At 37.8% G+C, this 21,676-nt stretch overlaps 1 protein-coding gene across 3 annotated transcripts in view; it reads right to left on the reverse strand.

The window, feature by feature from the left end:
* LOC149475761 (uncharacterized) overlaps positions 1–21,676 on the reverse strand; it is a 55,440-nt gene that overhangs the window by 18,051 nt on the left and 15,713 nt on the right. For 2 of the 3 annotated variants that reach the window (XM_089712763.1, XM_089712762.1), the window contains exons 6-17: positions 20,210–20,368; positions 19,515–19,621; positions 18,137–18,272; positions 17,689–17,763; positions 16,981–17,194; positions 16,155–16,296; positions 15,469–15,580; positions 14,677–14,948; positions 13,326–13,444; positions 12,288–12,438; positions 5,026–5,254; positions 4,082–4,215 (exon numbers count right to left, since the gene is read on the reverse strand). In XM_089712763.1, the coding sequence (XP_089568889.1) occupies positions 4,082–4,215; positions 5,026–5,254; positions 12,288–12,438; positions 13,326–13,444; positions 14,677–14,948; positions 15,469–15,580; positions 16,155–16,296; positions 16,981–17,194; positions 17,689–17,763; positions 18,137–18,272; positions 19,515–19,621; positions 20,210–20,368 (1,850 nt within the window). Of the gene's footprint in view, positions 1–423; positions 990–4,081; positions 4,216–5,025; positions 5,255–12,287; positions 12,439–13,325; positions 13,445–14,676; positions 14,949–15,468; positions 15,581–16,154; positions 16,297–16,980; positions 17,195–17,688; positions 17,764–18,136; positions 18,273–19,514; positions 19,622–20,209; positions 20,369–21,676 lie in introns of those variants that run through there. The other variant, XM_089712765.1, reaches the window with a different exon arrangement.

The raw sequence follows: 21,676 nt of genomic DNA on the forward strand, positions 1-21,676 counted from the left end.
ACTACGTTATAAGGCGGTTCGTAATATATACGTAATATATTCATAATATTACAGTCATAATGCATCATAAAATAATCGAATGACATTTCTTTAATTCTATCATTTATTGGGTCGGTTTATATTTGAATTATTGGTAATATTGTCTGCATACACTCTTTCAAAGATTTAAATTGGTAGATGCGTGTCGCTTTCAGTTCTGGCTCGATCAATCGAAAATTAATTATTCGGATAGGAAAGTGTGCGTCAATAGTAAATTGCAAAAAATCTATTCAATATACAGCCTATACCATGACGTTTTAAAACAGTATTATTTAACACACCATATGTTAATATGGTGTGTTATATAATTATGAACATACTGTAGTACATTGCCATATCTTCTAACAAAAACGAGCGTCACGTGTATGTGTACGTGTACGTTGCGTGTGTGTGTACACAAATTATGAACAACCCATTTATATCGTCCTATTTTCTACCAAAGAAAGCGCTCAAACTTCACTATAATCCACGCATCACCAATAAAACCTACTAATACGAGAACCACTCCACACTAAGTCACTATCTATACACTTTCACAACCATTTAGTTCCCTATCGCCTGTACGTCGCCCGCCTGCAGAACACCTTCAGCAAACACTATTCTTTCTCCGACTTCCGTTTCCGCTTCTCAGTCTTCTCCGTTTTCTTCTTGCCCTTCACTTCCGGTTCCGGCGACTTGAAGTCTTGTTTCCGTTTCTTCAGTGGAGATGCGAGCGGAGATTTCAGGGGGGACTTCTTTTCTGGTGTGGGGGCTTCTTTTTTGGAGGATCGCAACTGTTTCGGGGAGACGGGGTTGTCAGACGACTCGTCGCTTCTGTCAGACGGTTTCGACTTGGTGTCAGACTTGGAGTCAGACTTCGAGTCGTCTTCGCCGGGTATGCCGAGTATCTCCGCCCACTGGTCTGGAGGCGGCGTCGGTTGTTTCTTCTCGTCCTCAGTCGGCTCCTGTTTCTGCGGGACAAAAGGAGCGTTTGGTTGAAACACACGGACGGGAGACAAACAAAATACCAGACGCGTTAGCGAACCTGCATCGGACACGTGGCGCACCTAAGACGAACGTTAATTTTGCACATTGTCAATTACTTACAACATTCGCATTGCAGTGTTTAAGAAGCTAGCGGTCGAATCATTGGGAACATAACACATTCATGTTAGCAAGGCTGCGGTCACATCGAGCGTTACCGTGACGTTTTAAAGGCGTATTAACTCCAGTTTAGGACAAAGACAGCGCTAGGCAGCGCGTCTCGTGCCGTCACTTTCGCACACTGGAATTATTACTGCTTTATGACGTCACGGTAACCCGTGGTAGTGTATATGTTAACGTATACATGTGGCCGAGCCTTTGGCGCCTGTCATAGTCTGCGGGTGTCCGATGTAGGCTCGCTGTGATCCGACTACACACCCCCCGTGCGTAAAGTTTGCACAAACTAATGACGTAACGTCAAGCGAAATATGTTCGATAGGTAGAGAATGGACTGATTGTGCGAAATGAAGGTATACCGTCTTTTTACAAAACGTTAAATAAACCTGGTTTAAACCTAGACTAGAAGTCATGGTTTAAATTGAGTACAGAGGTTTAAACTTGTCCATATCTAAGGTTTAACGCAAAACATATTTTGTAATAAGACTTTTACTTAGACGATGGTATTAATACGTTTTAAACCAAGTTTATAATAAGACGGACAATCTTCTATTAAAGCTAGATTGAAAAACTTCTATCCCATACAAATTTTTTGACGCTCAGTCCATTCCACACGAAAACTGCATATAAACGCGCAAGCAAGTTTGTGCAAGCCCACCGAGCGTGTATACGGAACGTTCATCTCACCGTCGCTCCTTTAGTCCCTCATTCTGTAAACTGTAAAACCGTGACTTTTTTTAGTCTGTAGCAATTTTTTTTTCCTTTCTATTCGCACTTGTTTTTTTTTTTCACTTCGCGCGGGTCACTGACCCCCGCAGATTATGACAGTCGACTGCTGCTCACGCACACACACACACAAACACACGCGCAAAGTTAGGTAAATTGTATTTTATTTGAACGTACGCGGCGCAATAAATAATTCGTGTCCGTGGCAGATTAGCTTAACGGTGTTAATTGAATAATAATCCAATAAGTTAAATCGTATAAAAAGGTTAAGAGTCAAAATGAGTAATTTATATAGAGCCATCTCTTTCCTTCACACATATTATTAGCCTATCAGAGCGAGAAGGATATTTCGCAGTAGCTTTCGTTTCATTGTACTGAAAGACTGTGCTACAAAAAGAGGTGCAATATATATTTTTACTTATTATCAGATGAAATTTATTTGTTCTTTGATATCATCATACGGGAACGGGATTTTCTTTGAAAACGCGGGCGAAGCCGCGGGCGGAAAGCTAGTTATATTATAAATGCGAAAGTAACTCTGTCTGTCTGTCTGTTACTCAATCACGCCTAAACTACTGAACCAATTTGCATGAAATTTGGTATGGAGCTATTTTGATACCCGAGAAAGGACATAGGTTACCTTTTATTGCGAAATATGTACCACGGGCGAAGCCGGGGCGGACCGCTAGTTATTAATAGATGCCAAAAATCATGTAGAATATTTTGATTTGCAACTGTTGCATTTAATTTCATTAAATAAACAGACAATACACAGAATATAGTAAAGTGAATATTAACCTAAGAAAATTTTTAGAGAAAGAACAAGAGAAAATTGTGAACAATCTAATATCATCGTCAAAAGGGCGATTTTGATGATTGCTTCCTTGATTATAATGTAATCCTAGTACAAAACTTTTTTATTTAGTAATCATATTTGTATAATATGCTTGCACATACCATTTATATAACTAGTTCACTTTTCAAGTTTTTTGTTTTATTAAAGTTCAAATGACTCAGGGAGAAGCTGGTGCCTGTATATACAGGCTAGTTCTTCGAACTAAGCCTAAAACGGGTGCCACTTATACTTTTTACTTGTGAACAAAACTATATTGAATATGTCCATGTCTATGTCTATGAAAAGAATAAGAAATAAACGATATTATAATAATCTTCTAGATATTCCCTACTCTGAATGACTCAAACAAAATGGCACTATAAAAGTATGTACTAAGTTGTCTATAGTTTAGTTACTAGTAGTTTCTTTCATACATTTTCTATGCACACTAGAGTCAAAATAGTATTTATTTATAGGCTCTATACTCACAAATAGCGTTTATAATAACCTTAAAAAAAATCTAAAAACTACAATTCCATATTTTTATCGTAGTCAAAATAAAAATGCACGAATAAAGGATGTTGTACGAATGCATGTTTTGAAAAAAAAATGTTATTCACAGCTTTTGAAAAAAAAAATTAAAATTAAAATGTTATTCACAGCTTTTAAAGATTGCATTCTGACTTGAGTATACTCAAAGCTATTACGTTAAATCAACGTCATTATTTTAAAAATTATTAATGTATTAATTTTGTACGTTTCTTTGGTCGAAGTAAAACTATTAGTAGTAGTAGTAGTAGTATTTATCTCTTTTACACTTATGTCAACGTACGTACGAATGAAAGAGATAAAATACCAATGAAATTAATCACAAATGGTTACAAGTTAGACTATCGATATAAAAATTTCACACCTATTTTATTAAGAAATAAAAATTCAAACAATTTTAATCGTAGAATATCTACATAAAAAAAAAAAAATTATATTAAAAATCTACTCACACTTCGTAAAATATTGGAAGATAAATAAAATTTAAGGAATTGAAATCGCAAAAAATAAAATAGAACATATTTTTTATACTAAAATCAATATATATTAAGTTATCTATCTATGTATAATTATAGTTTTTTGTATATGTATGTATTTATGCACTATCTACCTTTTTACTGATTTATTTTTCCTATATCCCAAGGTTGCCTGGAAGAAATCGCTTTTAAGCGATAAGGCCGCCAAATTGTACATTTATTTTAAGTTACATATCGTTTCTGTTAATTTTTGTGTGCATTGTACAATAAAGTGTTTTCTATTCTATTCTACTATTTGTATTTTTTCACCACTTACCTCGCTCTTATCTTTCTTCTTATCTTTCTTTGGCTCCTTCTCCTTGTCTTTATCTTTCTCTTTCTCCTTCTCCTTTTCCTTATCTTTGTCCCTGTCCTTCTCCTTTTTGTCTTTCCTGCTGCTGCGTTCGCGATCTGAGATTTAATACAAAAAAAATTAAAATATAATTTTATAATTAAAAATATTGAGACTGAAAAATATTTTACTGAAAAAAGTATCGGTTTATTATCCAAGGAGGCTTCCTGCAATTTCTTCTTGCTAAAGAAGGGGTGTGAAAATAAATTATTCTAAGATTTTTTATTTAACTAGCAAACCGGGCGAACTCCGTTTCGCCACCAGAGACACCTTTTCTTTGCTATAAACCTCACGGAGCCCGAGACCTTTCCAACGAATGCAAAACCGTGGAAATTGGTTCGTGCGTTCTGGAGTTATAGCGTCAGGAAGGAAAACCCGACTTATTTTTATATAGTAGATTATGTTACCAGCAGTATAATTCTGTTAACAGCAGTAATATTTCCAGTGTGGAGAAGTGACGTCGCAAAACTACCTTATATCCGTTATTTGTCCACGCTAGAATTAATACTGCTTTAAGACGTCGTAGCAACCTTCTCCATAAGTGAAGTCTCGTGTCCCCTAGTGGGGTATGGGACAGGGGCATTATGCATTCATCTGTTTGGCTCGTCGATTATCTTACGGACAAGTGAACCAGTCTTCTGTGTCTTGCAGGACCGAGACTTTTTTGTCTCCACCGGGAATCGATTCCAGGATTCCTCAGTACTACGCTCACGCGTTTACTGTACTGAGGAGGCAGTAACAAAAACTAAACTGCCATGAAATTATCAAAACAGGACAAAATTTTCATGGGAAATAAAAAGTTATAACAAAAATATCATCATAATCAGTTCGCTCAGTCGATTCTGCACACATTTTAAGCCAAAACTCACCCTTCTCCTTCCCATCCTTGTCCTTGTCCTTCTCTTTCTCCTTCTCCTTGTCCTTCTTCCTCTCCTCCTTGACCATCTTGCAGTACTCCCTGAAGTAGTCCTCCCTCAGCGTACTGCCCTCAACCGCTTTATACCTCACGTCCAGGTCAATCTTCTTTTTGACTTCTATCCATCTCGAGTGACGATCCACGTTCTTGTCTTTGAGCAGTTGTATGAAGTCGCTTTTCGCCTATAAGAGAACGGTTCGTCAGTTCGCGGTATTGGTTTGTGTGTGTGTATGTGCGTTGTGTGTTGATTGTTGGTCGGGTGATATAGTTAATTGTTTGAGAATATATGGATAATTAAAGATAAATTGAATGGAAAAGGGATGGGATAGGGGTAAAGCACTTAAGCATAAAAGGGAATATAAGGGCAAAAAAGGGCTGATTTAAAATGCAATATTAAAGGATATGGTTTGGTTAAAATTAAAGTACTTTTCGCGTTTCGTAAGATTGTGGATATTTGGGTTAAAAGTAAAGCGCTTGTATGGGTAATATTATATGGCATATTTTAATATAAGCAAAGGCGAACTGCTGTTTTTGCGTTAAGTATTGGTTAATAGAGTATTTATTTAGTTATTTTGAAAATTATAAAATAATAGAAACTAAACATACTAAATAGCTTAGGTTCGGCTAAAATAAAACATTTATCATTTAAATATTAAGGTTTAGGATCTTTTAAAATGATTTCAAGATTCTAATGCGCTTCTCAAGACTGTGTAGTTAAATGAATAAATGCTTACGTTTGAGTTAGGATATTTTATAAAAAAAAAATAAATAGCTATTAATATTGATGAAATTTTCTTTCGAATAATGCCATTAAGTATTAGTTTAACACGAATTTTAGAACGAAATTAGTGCGTTTAAAGTGCTATTTACTTAAGGATGGATCCAGGAAAATTAGGCAAGGAATTTTAACCAAAAAAAAGCGGTAAATCAAAATAAATCGCAGAGCGCACCCTCCAACAATCAACCAAACACAACTATAGATATATTACAGACAAAAAGCTGAAAAATAAATAAACATTAGCAGCTGAAAAGAAGAACCATTTTATTAATTCGCTGTGGAAATTAAAAATATTAGTGCCTGAAATAAAATCATTGCATTAGTTGCACGAAAGTAAACGTATTTTGGTGACTGATTTTTATAAATATCTTTCTTGACAAGATCTAGAAACCTATACTAATAATATAATAAAGCTGAAGAGTTTGTTTGTTTGAACGCGCTAATCTCAGGAAGTACTGGTCCGATTTGAAAAATTCTTTCAGTGTTAGATAGCCTATTTATCGAGGATGGCTATAGGCTATATTTCATCACGATAAGACCAACAGGAGTAGAGCACTGTGGGTAAAACCGCAAGGCACAGCTAGTATATAATATTTTAACATGTTTAGTTTATTCTATGTATTCTAAAATCTTATTAATGCAGATTCTCTTAAATTACAAGAAATATAATACAGCCATGCATGCGCTTAGCTTCGAAACCAAATATAATTTGATATTCCGCGTTCTGTAGTTTTTGAGTAATATTTAAAGGGACATACAGACACAAAAAAATATCAACCAGAATGTTAAACAAAATATACGATTGAACATTTATGAAAAAAGAGATGATTTACTATTTCTTCAAACTTTGAAATAACTTTAAAATCACTATAAATAAGACGTCAAAAGAAATATTATTAACTCTGGCTTTAAGATCACACTTATAACTAAAAAAAATTACTCTGTGTATTCATAGCTTATCCTTTCAACCTACAAATAATTAAAAATTTCATTCATTACTTTATACAATTATAATATAATTTTTACTTTGTGATTCCGATCGAAAAAATCAACTTTGTTCTTCTAAATCTTAATGAATGTTACTAATTAAAATATTATACATATCGCAATTATTAACATTTGTTTGTGTAATGGGATTCGAACCCACTTACATTCTACTTTTAATCGACATAATAACATAAGAAAATGACATTCGATCACTAAGCCAGAGTAAATAACATATAAATACAATATAGATACATTTACTTTCGTTATCTTAACCTACCTAAACTATAAATTAAATTCTTATGGAAAAACAGCCTTATGTATACGAACATAATAAGTGAACAATGTTTATAGAAATGCAGTCATTTTATTTCATTTACAAATATTTTTATGTCCAAAAGCAAGATTCTGCCTGAGATTCGAACTCATTCATAATTTTATTTGTTAGCACTTAACAAACCAATTAAGAAAAGCATACAATAATATGCTTTTTACATTGAATTACATAGGTTCTTTTCGCTTTAGTATAATAGACATACTAAAAAACTTAGTCAAGTACATATTTAATTAGTTTTTCCAGATAAAACATAAATGCAACAAATAAAAAATTCATCGTCATCAGTTCGGCTGTTTTTGAGTTATAAAGTGCAAAATAATTTTACGAAACATTGTTACTTAATAATTTTTATCTAAACACAAAAACAATTACAAAAATTTCAAGTTTTATCGTTTCACGCCAAGCCAAGGATGCTTTTCATTTACAGATATAATATCGCTTCGACGCAAAAAAGTTTTAAGTCTTTGATGACAAAAGATAAGTTTCAAAATTAGTCTTTGTTATAATTATTGTGGTTTCACGATAATGTTTTATACTAGCTTTTACACCCGGATCCGATCGCATTTATCGTAGTTATACAGCAAAAATACTAACTATTATTGCTTTACTAAAATTATAAATAGAGAAGATGACTTTTGCATCTAAAAGTATAAAAGCAAAGCAGTTTTGTCAAAACCAATGTTTATTGTTTCCACCGGGAATCGAACCCAGCATAGCTCCGAGTATTGTTAATAGACACAGATATTATATTATGCAATATAAATCTTTTCAATTATACATAAGACTGTTTTCCTACTAATCTCTCTATTGCATTTTTAATATTTCGTTTCAAAATCTCAAATGTACTTTTTTAACAAATTTAATTTACTCTTTTAAAGTATTTTTTCTAATATAATATATAGGAAGCTTTTCTATCATTACGTTTCAAAATATTATAATTTTATTGTGACTAAAAAAAAACAAAGAAAATCATCGGTTCAGTAGCTATAAATCTTGATCTAGTTCTAGTAGATAATTAAAAAAAATCTTAAAAAATAAATAGAAAAACTTCCGTAATTTAAAAATTGTGGCAACCCTGAAAGAAAAAATTGGATTAGCGACTTTAACTTTTTGCCAAACTATTTATTTACAATAATTCAACTTTACTTCAAATTTATTCAAAATTAAAAATTTTACTAATTACATTTCAGTATAATTTGTTGAAACCCAACACCATTAAAATTAAATAAAATGTCAATATCATGCTTCAAAATTGGCAGATGGCAATACTATATTATTACTTTTTATTATTTTTATATAAAAATAATCGACTTACCGCGCAAAATCGCAGTTTTCGTTCTAATGTATTGTTACTTGACTTTACTTTACTTCCGTTATTTTACTATACTTTTTTTTATATAATATTTGCTTAAAACTATGTCTAACCTTAGGAACATTGTTGCCAGCTGTGGTGGCCACTTGACGGTAAAAATACAGATAATAAAATTAGAATCGTTCTATTAATAAAATATACATGTATTTAATCTCTTATTGAGACAAAACATGTATATTGAATCTATAAGTTATTTTGCCAAGTGTATTTGTATAATTCTTATTAATTATTTAAAGACTGTGACTCAGAGTTCAAATACAAAATTAATCTCCGGTAATCGTTACTAAAATTAACAAAATTTAACTGCCGATTCAATGAATTGTTATTCACTATCATTACTACTTAACAACGTTACTAGCAAATCTCAATTTACCCGTCGATATCTAGCTTATCCATTTCCCGTTACCCAATTAAAGGTTTGCCTTCAAAAATCGCGACGCCTTGTCTAGCCACCCTTAATTTTAACAGCCCAAATAACATAAACCCCTAACTAGTAAACTACAACTGCCAACAATTTCATTACGCGATCCCATCAAATCGCCCCAGACCTAACCACCGTGAATCCTACAATCGTATCGAACAAGTCTATCCCATCGCACCTATTGATCTTTAATCACGCGCAATCCCACTACATTACTGCTCCTGACCTATTATTCACCGCGAATTCTATTAAACGTCGATCCCACTATCGCACCCGACTATCTCACCCCCAACCCACTTCTCTACACCTAGCCTTCGCGAATCCCACACGCCGATCCCATTATATCTCGACCCCACCCTACCACTCCTCACCTAGCCACGGGGAGGTATTGGAATGAAATTACCTAGCCACCACGATTCCCACACATCGATCTCACTTGTTCCCACTATCCGACTACATCTCGATCCCACCCCATAACTCCTCACCTAGCCCTCGCGAATCCTATTATCATATTCCACTATAACCCAATCCCATCAACCTATTGATCCTAAACCACACGTAATCCTACCCCACTGCTCCCTACTCAATTGCACTATATCTCTAACCTGCTATTGCAACTGACTATTTCTGGAACCCACCCCACTTCTAGATGTACCTAGCCTTTGCAAAGTCCACAGATCGACCCCACTACCACACCCCACTATTGTATCCGACTACATCTCTATCCCACCCCATAACTCCTCACCTAGCTCTCGCGAATCCCACTATTCAACTATATTTCGATCCCACTATTCGACTATATTTCGATCCCACTATTGGACTATACTTCGATCCCACCCCGCGGCCGCCAAGTGGCCACCGCCAGCACGAAGCCGCCCGCCGTCAGCCGCGCCACCGCTATCGCATACAAAACAACAGCTGACCGATGAAACTCGCCGACATTGCCGACTTGGCCGACATGGCCGACACCGGCCAAGCGCACTCACTTGGCCGACGTGGCCGACGCTAAATGTGGCGGCGGTAACGCTACGCGATTGTCGCCACAACGGAAGTTTCATAAAAAAAACATGTTTCCGTTGCTTTGTGACGAAAGCGTTTCCGTTATTTACGTTTATTGATGAAGTGAAACTTCTTTAGGCGCGTTGAGAGTAAAATTTCAAGACACGCCATGGCAATACCATCACGTCATGGAGCTAAGCGACGATTTTGGTATCTTTGAATCCTGCCAAAGAAGTTTCACTTCTGACACGTGTGCTCGGAACACACACTTTTTTTCTGCCAATCGTGAAACGCTACCGCCTCGGAGAAATGTGACATTATAGTGAATTGCAAATGGACGTCAGTTTGGAAAATTATTTGCGAATTTATTATAATAGAATTATTTGTTTTACTGTACTGAAATAAAGTTTCTTTTATTTTGTTCGTATCAATATGTGTGAACAATTTACTTTTCCAAACTACGTGAAATGGGACATTCAAAAATATATTTGAATTTATGATTCAGTTTTTTTAAGCTTTCTAATTCAAAATATTATTAATTTTTATTTATTAAGTAACTGGTTAAAACAAATAAAACATTTTTTTAACAGAAGCAATAATGAAAAACTGTATCATAAATTGGTAGAGAAAAAATATCTTGCAAAAATTGTAATATTCAAAATTTCAATATATTTGATCAAATTTCTAATTTAAAAGTTAAAATTCGCTTTGCGTGAACATTCATAAAACACTTCATACTTGGGAAATCGAACCCAGATAATTTTATTTGACTATAAACAAAATAAAACAAATTGTACTGTTAATATTTCACCATAATTATTACATATTCTATATTAGACAGGATTCGAACCTGTTTACTTTATATTATTGCTAAGAAATCCAATATAATCTGTGTCCATATTCAATAATTTTTAAATAATAATTATTATTTGAAACAATTCAATAAAAGGTCATTAGCTGGTATTTAACTCCCTCACTCATCTCAAAAAACGAAATTGACTTAAAAATGTACAGAAGTAGCCAAATTCAACGAATATCAGGGTAAAAATTATTTCATTAAGGACATAATAAAACATATTTTAATCTATCCTCATGAGCTTATGGCATTTTGACTCGATTTGATCGAAATTTGTCTCTCAAGTAATGGACAGATTTTGATGAATTTTGGTGCATTACAAAGGTGTATTTGGTATGTGTGTAATGCGTGAGTTGCAAGCAGTTCACGGGACAGTAATCGTCGGTAATTTCATAACGCATTATTATTCCCGCCTTATAGCTATTGGGCTGAAAAACAGCGCTGCGAATGTTCCTGAACATTGCAGCATATACTGAGCTGTCTCCTTTTTGTCAGGGTTTTTAATCTCGATTGGCCTGCTACTATGTTTCTGAATATTTTTTAATTTTTTACCCCTAGCTATATTGACGCCGTATCGTCAAATTTTGCGTTGTATGTAAACTTGGAAACCTAAAGTAGAAACTTTATTCTGAGTGTTCAAACTTGTTGTGCGGCTCGATTAAAGGTCTTTTCACAATCTGTTCTAATTGCTCGAGGTCAAAAGTTTAGTTCAAACATATAATATATAGCCGCTAACCTTTTCGCAGGAAAGTTCAAGATTAGGTTCGTATTTTTATGCATAATATCCTACACGTGTGGAGGAAGGAAGGTGTAATTCCTTTATTGAAAAAAGAGGATTCTCGACCAGTATACTGGCCTATTAAGCCCCATAGATGATGTTACAAGTTCGCCATCTGTATGAATCCGTGATGTTCAACTTCTACTAACATCAGGTTCTTATGTTTGCGTCAAATTTGCGAAAAAATTGAAAATCGCACATCCCGCTCTGATTGCGGTGATTATTTTTACTTCCGGGACTACCAAACTCGTCCTTTTTCTAAGGGCAGTTTTGTTTTAATGTATAATTATCATCATGCCATAGTAGGATCCACACGGACAGATTACGTGTGCCACGTTTGAGACCCTATGATTCATAAGTAACACTTTTATATGGTGTTTTTGGTAAATTATGACGTCGGCGACCTTTTTTTTGGTAAATCTTCAAATTCAAATGACGATTTTGGGCAAAATTAGCGACGACAGCGGCCATTTTTTTTCGCAAATTTACCTAAATACACTTCCCCCCCTCCCCTAAATGTCTCTCAAACATCAATTTGGACACTTTTGTCGATGTACACCTCCCTACTCCCGGAATCTCTCTCAAATCGCGATTTTGGCAATATTTGTACCCCTTATCATCCCCAATCTCTCTAGATCGACAATTTAATCGATTTTGACATCGTTTCCGACCGTTCCGTGTATATCTCACCGTCTCCCGGCGTCTCTCCTTCTCCTCCTTGTCCCTCCGCCGCAGCTCGGCCACGTGCTCGTTGAAGCACGCCTCGCGCTCGCGCGGCTTCTCTATACCGCGGAACCGTTCGTCGCGGCAGTACTTCGTCGAGAACTCCGTGAATGACGATCTGTTGAGGGAATGTTACATTAATTAAATATAAAATATACAAAATAAAAAAATGTGTGCGTGTAAATCATTCTGTCATTTGAAAGCCTTCTTGGCTCAGACTAAAATATAAAGAGAACTATACAATTTACCAGAATGAAATGAGAGAATACACATTTTTTTCATTGTAATAGTGCAAGCTAATAATTTTACATATCTAATTTACAACCACGTATCTTTTCTGTTTTTATTTCACGGCGAACCAGAGCGATTTTATGATATGATTTTGGGTTGGAGGTTGGAGAATAGGCTACATTTTGATGTGAAATGTCTATAGGCGCACGTAAAACCGATTTCTATATGATCTTATATATACATAGTCTATATGCAGCAATCTGTTCTTTTCTGCATATTAGTTTTACAAAATAATGTCTATGTTTTGCATAATACTTTTACAAAATAATGTCGATGTTTCACATCTGCCCAGCGTCCTGCTCACATTTTTTCCCTATAACACATGTTTCAATAACATAATGGCTGGCTATTATTGCTTGTACATGGTCATAATGTAAACAGTTATCCTGATAGTTTTTAGTTCAAAGCTGTGTACGGTGTTAATTGGGTTGTGGAATTTATATTACTAGCTGCTCCGCGCGGTTTCACTCCCATGGCTCCACTCCTGTTGGTCGTAGCGTGATGATATATAGTCTATAGCCTTCCTCGATAAATGAGCTATCTACCACCGAAATAATTTTTCAAATCGGACCAGTAGTTCCCGAGATTAGCGCGTTCAAACAAACAAACTCTTCAGCTTTAAAATATTAGTATAGATATTGTAAGAGCTAGATATAAGAAATTATTCTGCAATCTGTTACTGTACATAGTGATAAAAAATAAAATAATACTAACTTAGCGTGCAACTTGGCCTCCTCCATGAGCTGTTTGAACGCTTGCTTCTTCAGCAGCAACTTGTTGCGTTTCTCCTTGCGCTCCTCCTCGGCACGGTCACGTACGTATTTGTTGAACACCTGTAAAGAACATATTATTTTAGTATTTTATACCACTAGCACACCCCGGACACTCCATACAAAATTATCGTTTTGACAGTCACACTGTAGAGACTGCAAATGTGTGTTTTAACGCTTTATGGTTGGCACAATTTTGACTAGCGTAAAAAAAAATTCGCGTTTTTCTGATGAAATACATCCGGTAAACAGCACAATATCTAACCCTTTTTTAAAACGATAATCACAAATCCAAAATAATAAAATTACTTTAAGTCAATTTGATTAATGTTGTCAATCTTCGTTACGTATCGTCCTTGTAAAAAAATGCGGACCATTTTTAGACTGATCGTGTGGGGTGAGGTAAGTGTTTAATTTTCGCGGGAGGCGGAGAGTGTCCGTTCTGTAGGGTTTAGTTACTATTATGTATTCTGTGAATATAGAGATTGGCAGCTCGAGCCACTCGCGTCTGACGTCACTGCGCGTGTGTGACGTCACTGCGCACTCGTGACGGTACACGTGTGGAGATATAGAGATCGGCAGCTCGAGCCGCTCGCGTGTGACGTCACTGCTTGTGTGTGACGTCACTGCGCCCCACTCACGCACCTGGCGGCGCTCCTTCGACTCGAGCACGTTGCTACGTGTCTAGTGACGTCACTCCCTCCCCACGCCTCTATAGCTACACGCGTGTGACGTCACTGCTTGTGTGTGACGTCACTGCGCCCCACTCACGCACCTGGCGGCGCTCCTTCGACTCGAGCACGTTGCTACGTGTCTAGTGACGTCACTCCCTCCCCACGCCTCTATAGCTACACGCGTGTGACGTCACTGCTTGTGTGTGACGTCACTGCGCCCCACTCACGCACCTGGCGGCGCTCCTTCGACTCGAGCACGTTGCTACGTGTCTAGTGACGTCACTCCCTCCCCACGCCTCTATAGCTACACGCGTGTGACGTCACTGCTTGTGTGTGACGTCACTGCGCCCCACTCACGCACCTGGCGGCGCTCCTTCGACTCGAGCACGTTGCTACGTGTCTAGTGACGTCACTCCCTCCCCACGCCTCTATAGCTACACGCGTGTGACGTCACTGCTTGTGTGTGACGTCACTGCGCCCCACTCACGCACCTGGCGGCGCTCCTTCGACTCGAGCACGTTGCTACGTGTCTAGTGACGTCACTCCCTCCCCACGCCTCTATAGCTACACGCGTGTGACGTCACTGCTTGTGTGTGACGTCACTGCGCCCCACTCACGCACCTGGCGGCGCTCCTTCGACTCGAGCAGCAGGTAGCGGCCGTCGAACACGATCTTGTGCAGCTCCTTCTCCCACGGGCTGAACGCGGACACGTCGTTCTCGCGCAGCAGCTGCAGGAAGTCGGCGACGCGCTGCTCGAACGGCAGCTCGAGCCGCTTGCGAGCAGCGAGCATCTCCGCTTCGAGCGCCGCGCTCGCGTCCAGCTTCGGCTTGCGGGCTGCTGCTGCTGCTGCTGGGGTAGTGGCTGTGGTGACGCCTGGAGTGACTGCTACCGCTGTGGGGTTGAGAGATTTATTTAATCACGAGCGAATAAAAAGAATACACATATTAAGGCAAGCTATATGGTGATTATTGACATAATCACCACATGTTATTATTGGCACGGAAATAGTCATTTTGTTAATCTTTGATAATACCATCTTATGAAAGTTTTTCGAACAAGACCACAAGCTAATGAACAAAAAAATAATGCCAAATACCACTGGAAGCATAATTACGCTACATAAAGTGTGTTGTGACCGTGCGAACCTAATTTTTTTTTCATTATTATTTATTATCTCAAAAAATTACAACTGTCTAACTTTCGCGGTTCATAACAAAGGTTCACAACTTATTACTCATTGTTGTGTGGTCTATAAAATATGCATATTGCAGAGCAATTATTCTTTTTATTACATGTGTAGTTAATGTACTTCTTTTCTAAACAACACGTGTATTCTTAACGTGCATCACTCTATATTATTTCAATTCACACCAAAAAAACATCATAAAATAAACAAAAAACATGCACATACCATCGTCCTTCTTGCTCTTCTTGACGTCCGTATCGGACTCGCTGTCCGAGTCGATGCCTCGCTTGAGTTCACCGTTCGTCTTCGACGGCGTAGTCACCGCCGTGTCTTTGCGCTGAAAGGGCAAATGTTTAATTAAATAATTAGCTTCGCGCCGCGTTTTTAAAGAAAAACCCGCATAGTTCCCGTTCCCGTGTGATTTCCAGGATAAAACTTAATATACATATTTTTTATTGTTAGTTTTAAGTTTTGCCTTCGTCCGTTTTTTGTATCTGTGTGGTTTGTTTATAGTATAAAAATGAAACCCGTTTCGCGTTGACTTGGCATGACGTGTGAACGGCTGAACCGATTTCAAGAATTCTTTTCTCAAACTTTTTGGTCTGTGTAGCGCATGTCGCGTGTATCGCGGCTGCCGAGTAGGTATACCTACTCGGCAGCCGACCGTCACGCGACATGCGCTACACAAAGCAGTGTTCGGAACCGTTCGAACAGTTTCACTTTTACCGTGGTTTCATAAAACCACACAACATTTTTTTATTATATTCCTTGAAGTACGAGGATGGTTCTATGTAGAGAAAACGTATATATGTACCACGGGCGAAGCCGGGGCGGACCACTAGTGGTCAATAAATGTTTTTATTATTATTATTTATTATTGTAATAAAAAATAATTTAAAATAAACACTCACCGGCTGCGCCAAGTGCGGCGGCTGAGCTACAGCCGCGTCCACGTCCTTGCGGCCCAGCAGTTGTGCCGGTCGCTCCCACACGGACAGACGGGCGGTCGGGTTGTAGAAGAACACGCGCCCATCGCCCGTCCATACCACGCACCTACAGGACAAACACACAAAATATACGATTAAAATTATAAGAAATAATAACAACAATGAAAACAACGAGTATGCGCCTGTCCATACCACGCACCTAGAGGACAAACGCACAAAATATACGATTAAAATGTGTACTAAGAAATAATAAGAACAATGATCAATGTAAACTTCAAGTATGTATAAGAATCCATATAATTTGTACCTACGTAACATCGTTGTAACTTATACAAAAAAAGATAATTGAAAATGTGAATTTGAATTTGAAAATATTATTTAAACACGCACGTAAAAGACAATTAAATACAACAATGAAAATCGCATAAAAAACGACACTGGACCTTTAAGAAATCAAATAAATAGAACATTGGGGCAAGAAAGAACCTATGTACACCTATAACAGACAAGCAAAGCACTAAGTCGAAAACGATATTGATAATTACTAATTTTGGACGGTTTTATCGATATAACTTAAAATTAAAATTACAAAAATTTGAATTTATAAAATGTACGTAAAAATGTTCTCTCTCACTTCTCTCTCCTCCCACCTCCTATAGCGTTACAGTACTCACCATGGAGTTCCCGATATAGGCGTGCTCGACACCTCCCTCGTCTTGTCCGGGTTCTCCCTCTCTTATCTCTCTTTCTCTCTCTCTCCTCCCACCTCCTACATAGTTACAGTACTTACCAAGGAGTCCCAGATATAGGCGTGCTCGACACGGGCCTCGTCTTGTCCGGCTTCGGCTTCTCCCTCTCGGCCCGCTCCCGCTCGGCCCTCTCCCTCTCCTCCCGCTCCCTCTCCTCCCGCTCGCGCTCCTCCTTCTCCCTCTCCGCTCTCTCCTTCTCTACTCGCGCAGCTTCCGCGGCCGCTTCCGCGTCGGTCAGCTCGTCGACGTCTATCACTGGACAAATGTGTTGATGTAAATATAAAACACTAGCTGCTCCGCGCGGTTTCACCCCCGTGGCTCCACTCCTGTTCGCCGTAGCGTGATGATATATAGCCTATAACCTTCCTCGATAAATAAGCTATCTAACACCGAAATAATTTTTCAAATCGGACCAGTAGTTCCCGAGATTAGCGCGTTCAAACAAACAAACAAACAAACTCTTCAGCTTTATAATATTATAGTATAGATTAAAATTAGGTTTGAAATAAATGTCTCTAAACCTTAAATTACGAATTACTTCGTTTTGATATTTGTATGCTAGTTAAAAATAATTACAAGTCAATTTTTAATACATAAATGGAGGGATAAGATTTGACAAAGCATTTTACGGTTAAAAAGAAGTCACCATTTACTGAAAACAAGAGACAAAAATACACATTTTCGCTCGAAATTTAATAAGTATGTAATTCAAAATAATTGATAATTTTATAAATTAAAAATCTACTCACCACCATCAAGTATTATTGGGTCATTCTTTTTCTCCGTCTTTTCTCCTTTTTCGAAGGCAATTTTGGCTTTTAATTCTGTAATAAAATATAACATATTTTAACAATTTTACTAAACATATTTAATTGTGCTTAGAATCTATACATATAGCTATGTATATTTAAATGGAGAGAGGATATCTTCCTTTTACTGTGCATTTACATCAAACGAACATAGAGCTAGAGCAAGAGCATTATTTCGTGATCTTTTAGTGTAAACGATATTCGTATTCAGTGTTGTTTAATAGTAGAACATTGCATAGAATCTTTTCGAACACACTAAGAACAACAAAATAATGCCTGTTTACATTAAAATAATTTGACATAGTCGGGTTAGAATGAGCTCTTCCGTCCGGGGCTACATGTGTAGTCCACACACTACACACGTGTAGTCCACACACTACACACTCACCCTCGAGCCTCTGCAGCGGCTCCGGCTTCACCCACACGCTCTGCGCTCGAGCCGCGTGGTGGTAGTACGCTCTTCCGTCCGGGGCTACATGTGTTGTCCATTCTGCTGCTGCCGCTTCCAGTTCTGGGGGTATCACCTGACGGACAAACGAAAAAAAAATTTAAAAAAGACGTGTGGCACTCGGGGCTGCCGCGGTAAAGCTATTGCATGCTATGCCTTCAAGCCACACCTCCGCGCCCGTCGGAGTGGGGAGCGTGAGGATTTTTCGTTACGGAATTTCTGGATTCGGTCCCCGCGCTCAAGGCCCGCGAGAGAAGCTATGCAATAGCTTAAAAATATTGAGCAATGACAAAAACGCTTCCTTGATTCTGTGAATAATGCATGAATCGAGTTGTCCTGCAATCGATTTCTGCAGCTGTGCCCCACGGTCTCACCCGCATTGCTCCGCTGCTTTTGATCTTAGCGTAATGATATAGATAGCCTATAGCCTTCCTCGATAAATGGACTATCTAACACCGAAAGAATTTTTCAAATCGGACCAGTAGTTCCTGAGATTAGCGCGTTCAAACAAACAAACTCATCAGCTTTATAATCTTAATATATATAAATCTCGTGTCACAATGTTTGTCCTCAATGGACTCCTAAACCACTTAACCGATTATAATAAAATTCGCACACCATGTGCAGTTCGATCCAACTTGAGAGATAGGATAGGTTTTATCCCGGAAATCCCATGGGACTGGGAACTATGCGGGTTTTCCTTTGAAAACGCGGGCGAAGCCGCAGTCGGAAATCTAGTCAACAAATAAAGTGATCAAAAGCTATAACTGGTTTTCTATCAATATCAAACTATCAACTATATGAGTGTATGGGATATCATATCACATCAGCAGCCCATGCCGCGGGGCACAGCTAGTTATTATTTTTTTGAAGTGAAAACTTCTTTAGCGGCGCTGAGCACTTTTTCTGTAATGGGTATAAAATCTTAAACTCGCGTCAGGACACGTGACCTGATCGAAAAAGCGTAAGACGGATACCATTCCAAAATATCAAACATGCTCAACGTTAATAATCAAGTTTTCACTTCTACCGGCACTCCCGGAGTGCAACCCTTCTTTTTTTTATTTGATTTATTTCAGACTAGCGGTCCGCCCCGGCTTCGCCCGTGGTACCTACATATTTCGCAATAAAAGGTAGCTTATGTTCTTTCTCAGGGTCTAAAGATTATCTGTGCCAAATTTCATCAAAATCAGTCCAGTAGTTTATGCGTGAAAACCATACATACATACATACAAACCTTTCCTCTTTATAATATTAGTATAGATAATTGCGTCCATATAATTGTTAGTATAGTTATAATATTAATATAGATACTCACGGTGGGTTCCTTCTTAGAGGGCGGCGGTGTTCCGTCTAAAACAATCGGTGAATCCGTGTCGGTTGTCGCTTGTGCGTTCATTTGATTCGCCGCTGGTGGCGGGGCGCCTGTAAATTTTTGATTGAATTAAAACGTTGAAAAATACATAAATACATTGACTGACCGGTTGGCTTGGTTGGTAGTGGCCCTGCCTTCCAAGCCAGAGGTCGTGGGTTCGATTCCCACCCGGGGCAAATATTTGTGTGATGAACATGGATGTTTGCTCTGTGTCTGGGTGATAATTATCTATATAAGTATTTATTTAAAATTATATATGTATGTTTATCTGCCATCTGGTTTCCATAACACAAGCGAAAGCTTAGTATGGGATCAGATCGTGCCGTGTGTGAAATTGTCCAGGAAATATTTATATTTAATTTATTTATAAAATAATAGGCATATAAAAACTTCATAAAAAACAGCAAAATGCCTTATGGCTTTGATATCTTAGCCATCTCTCTACCATGTTTGTATAATTATAAAGTTATCATAATTAGTTTAAAAGAATATGTTTTCCTTTTTTTATTTTAATTCTTAATAAAAATCACATTTCTGTTTGTTCTATAGAAATAAGACAATTGCAAGAATTTTTTAGTGAAACATACACACATCCATCCATCCTCACAAACAGCTAAACCACTATCAATGCGACTCACCGTTCCCCTCGGGGGCCACAAAGCCGGGCTGCGCTACCATCGGCGGTGGGCCCCAGCCCCAGGGGCCCCAGGAGCCCGTCGGGGGCCCGGTCGCGTTGGGCCCCAGGGCCCCGGGACCTAGCGGGGGCCCCGATGGCGCTGTTGTCGTTTGCGGTGCCGCTGTGGAGTACAGCAAGTATTGTATTTGTATATATTTGTTAAAATATATATGTTTCACATGAAACTTAGTTTTATTGTATCCAAGAATAATTAAAGGCTAAGATAAGTAAGCTTTTCGTTATGATATTGTTTCGTTCAAAGCTCAGTTCACTAGATTTTTTTTTTTTTCATAACTTAAATCAGCAAATTTACCTAAAATATCACAGGTTTATATTTCTAAGCCATCCAAACTAGAAGTCACAGCATGAGTAACTTATGCAGTGACCGCGCGATACAGGTAGTATAACATAAACTGTTTATATTATACTAGCTTTCCGCCCGCGGCTTCGCCCGCGTTTTCAAAGATAAACCCGTTCCCGAGGGATTTCCAGGATAAAACATCTTATGTGTTAATCCAACCCTCTATGTCCAAACCTCTAGTTACCCTCTATATGTGTGCTTAATTTCATTGTAATCGGTTCAGTAGTATTTCCGTGAAAGAGTAACAAACATCCATACATACAAACTTTCGCCTTTATAATAGTATGTATTAGGTTAGGATTAGGACTAGCTGTATCGCATGGACGCAAAATCGAGCGTTTCATAGGTCATAGCCGTCGGAAAAATTTGAGCATTTCTATAACTCATGTTTTTTTTATGTACATATAACCAATAAATTATACTTTTATATTCATAAATGGAAAGTTACATCCAAATACGTCAAATAGTTTTTTCATGACATACATACATCCATCCCCACAAAATTTCGCATTTATACTATTAATATTATAATAATAATAATAATAAAGCCCTTTATTCTGAAATCAGTAAACAATTCAACATAATCTAACACTATACATAAATAAATTTTTGTTTATTTTACAATATGTCTCTAATTTCAGTGTGCCTGTTGGCATAGGCCTCCTCCAAAAACTTCCACTGGCTTCTGTCATTTGCCACCCTTCTCCACTTTGCACCTGCCGTCAGTTTCAGATCGTCTTCCCATTTTACTTTTTGCCTTCCTCTATTTCGTTTTCCATCTCTTGGGTACCACTCAGTTGTAGCCTTGCTCCATTTCTCATTTTTGTCACGCATCATGTGCCCTGCCCATCGCCATTTTTGTTTGTCTATTCTTTTGAGTATATCCGTCAATTTCGTTTTCGATCTTAGAATGGTGTTTCTAATCCGATCCTGTCTTCGTGCGCCTGTCATACTTCGCTCCATTGCCCTTTGGCATATTGCTAGTTTTTCCCTGAGCGATTTGGTCAATGACCAGGTCTCGCAGCCATAAGTCAGACACGGCAGTATGCATGTGTTAAAAGTTTTTGT

The sequence above is a fragment of the Colias philodice genome, chromosome 29 (genome assembly GCF_061535455.1).
Source record: "Colias philodice isolate Cphi_HAF_F1 chromosome 29, ilColPhil1 Martin Lab GWU primary, whole genome shotgun sequence".
NCBI lineage: Eukaryota > Metazoa > Arthropoda > Insecta > Lepidoptera > Pieridae > Colias > Colias philodice.